The sequence below is a fragment of the Charadrius vociferus genome, unplaced genomic scaffold (genome assembly GCF_000708025.1).
Source record: "Charadrius vociferus isolate BGI_N301 unplaced genomic scaffold, ASM70802v2 scaffold385, whole genome shotgun sequence".
Taxonomy (NCBI): domain Eukaryota; kingdom Metazoa; phylum Chordata; class Aves; order Charadriiformes; family Charadriidae; genus Charadrius; species Charadrius vociferus.
This window is the reverse complement of record NW_009648925.1, coordinates 2,555,366-2,558,187: the sequence shown is the minus strand read 5'-3', so window position 1 is coordinate 2,558,187 and position 2,822 is coordinate 2,555,366. Positions and strand designations below refer to the sequence as shown.

The window sequence follows — 2,822 nt, the reverse complement described above, 5'->3', positions numbered from 1 at the left end:
AATTATTTATATTCATTCCCCAGTGTAAAAGCTTTCAGATCCACAGGAGAAAAACATTATACAGGGCCTGTTCCCAAGACCCATGAAGACAACAGAAAGACCTGAATAAAAGACTGTGAAAGGACAACATAGGACACATTGTACAACTGCAATGCTGTGGGGGTTAACTCACAAATTTATAATAAAATATTCAGTCTCATGATGCATTTTCTGTGAAAAATGGGTAGATACTGTTCACAATACATTATATCAATAATAATTCTGAAAATGTATTTGTTATCCCTGTTTTAGGGCTTAATGGAAGCAGCTTATAATTTCAGTTCTATGAAGATTGAATAAATAATATTTCCATCTGTAATATGTAACATACAGTGTGTTGCAAAATGTTTTTAGAAACATTCAGGCCATTTTGGGATTATGTGGTCTCAGGTGTTACAAATTGTTTTGCAATTCTGTAAGCATTACTTCTTCATTTAAATTTGAATTTATTCAGAAACACTCTCTCTACCATCCATGTGAATGTAGTGGGTCTTCTCTTAACAGTGCTCTTTTGAATGTGTAAGGGAAAAAGAAGGTGTCGGATTTCTTGTTGGACCGATAATCTTTCATGGATCCTCACCTAAGCAAAATGTTAAGCGTAACCATTAAGTGGGCAAGATCCAGAGTGTACTGAGGCTGTGTTTTGGGGTTTCTGGATCAGAGTCAAAATGTAAAGTACTTTTGTGATCCAAACACAGTTTGAGAGTAAGATTTTTTTGTTGATCTTGAGTGAATATAGTGTCTGTCTTCTGCCCATGAAGGTTACAGCAGAGTTAGATGCCTGGAATGAAGATCTGCTGAGACAAATGAATGATTTCAACACCGAAGACCTCACTCTGGCTGAGCAGCGTTTGCAGCGTCACACTGAGAGGAAGCTGGCCATGAACAACATGACCTTTGAAGTCATCCAGCAAGGTCAAGATTTACACCAATACATCATGGAGGTCCAGGCTTCAGGTGAGAAGAACAATTTGATCTCTATTTTACATGAGAAAAAACTAAAAAAAAAAAAAACACAAAACAAAACAAAAAAAAACCGTAAAAATGCATATCAAACAAAAATACCCCAATACATACCAAATACATCAGCTTTTAACATAAGTAAGTATGGGCAATACCTGTCTCTCCACTCCCAGAACTATCCCACAAGTTTGGGAAATTCTTTGATTCAGTATTATACGTCAAAAATTGCTGTTTCTTTCAGACTGAAACTCATTGAGGAAAAAAGCTGACTTTCAAGTTTCATTTGGCAACTGCAAGATGGAGTTTGTGATCAATTCCAAAGTGGATGGAGAGGCCAGAGCAAGACAAGTGACACTGCTAGGTCCTTGTCCTTGCACCAGCTCAGAAACAAGCACTGCAGAAAGTCATGAGTTATAGATGCTTCAGTTGGTTGGTCAGACCTCAGGTCTGGATGAAGTCTAGTCATTCTAGACTTCTAAGCTTGTTAGCCTTTCTCCAATTAGACTTTATTGAGAGGCAAACTGACCAGAGGTGCTGGCTTCATTCTTTGCAGACTTGTGAGCCCTTTCTTTGTGCCACACTTCAGGGTGCAGACATGCCCGAGGGGGAAAGAGAGGAGTGAGGGGAGAAAGAAGCTGGTTATCCAAGAGCCCTCTGGGAAAGAATCCGAATATGAGAGCCTTGAAACCAGTTATGAAATGGAACCCGTTTCCAGCCAGCTCTAATTGGAATTATTTTTAATAGAAAGGGAATATGATAATCCATACTGGAATTTTCCTTTTCGGTGTGCACTTGAAAGTTAAAGGTAGCAACTTGGATGTAAAAAAAACCTCTGGCATATGCTCTTAAATGACAGACTTGATTCATGTTGATAGGGAGTCTGTCTGATACTTTTACTCTGCTTCTCAGCAGTAGGATCCTATTTCTAAGATACCCTATGAATCAGGATTTTTCTATCTTTGCAGTTTGCATTTGGAAAAGGAATATCATAATTCAGATTAATCACTGCATAAAGTCCAGAAGCAAATGTTACTTATAAAGTGTTTTGACCTTCTTAAATGTCTGGAACGAGTGCAAAGCAAGAGCAATTCCTTTTCTTTCCCTCCCAATTTGCACTTTCAAAATAAACGGATTTTTATGGTTTTATTCTTTGGCAAACACTTTACCTCTAGGCACCCACCTTTAAAAAAATCTGGCAGTATTCAGCCTGATTTGGCAAGCAGAACTCAGCAGAGGCTTAAGGACTGCTACAAGAGTATGTTGTGAACGAGACAATCCGGTGCATTGTGTGAACCATGTGCGTGCCCTTCTATGATATCTGCCCACACTACGCCTGGTCCTGTGCTCCAGCTCCCTTGCCTTCTGGGATAGAAAGCTTGTCCTAATACATCAGTTAAGATGCTTCTCCCCCCTCCCCTCCCCTTTTTTTTTTTTTTTATCCTGAAAGAATCTTACTATAAGTAGGAATCCATTGGAGGTAAAGAATATGATCCAGAAAATGGCACAGTCAGGAGTCTCAGTGACTGATTTCTGGGGGAAAAAAAAAAATAAATCTGTGTTTGTCAAGAAGTTAGAAACAACTTCTTTTGGATTGCAGACAAAAGATTAGCAACTAAATGAAGTGCCTTTTAAAATGTTTTTATAAGATTATCTAAGATCATTTTCTATGAAGCCTACTCAATAAAAATCCATTGCTCCCAAAGGTAAGGAAGCAGAAGCCTCATGGGGATGTACAGTAACTGTAGTTAATCAAAGGTAATGGTCAGGTCTGCCATACATGGAATGCTAAATGCTGGGAGAATGGCAAAATAAGGGAAAGA

General features: G+C 38.6%; 1 protein-coding gene across 1 annotated transcript in view; it reads left to right on the top strand.

Annotated features, from left to right (window-relative positions):
* The window catches only part of KALRN (kalirin, RhoGEF kinase), a 359,509-nt gene that overhangs the window by 174,964 nt on the left and 181,723 nt on the right, over positions 1-2,822 (top strand). The window contains exon 14 of the mRNA XM_009887315.1: positions 801-996. Within this exon, the coding sequence (XP_009885617.1) occupies positions 801-996 (196 nt within the window). The remainder of the gene's footprint in view (positions 1-800; positions 997-2,822) is intronic.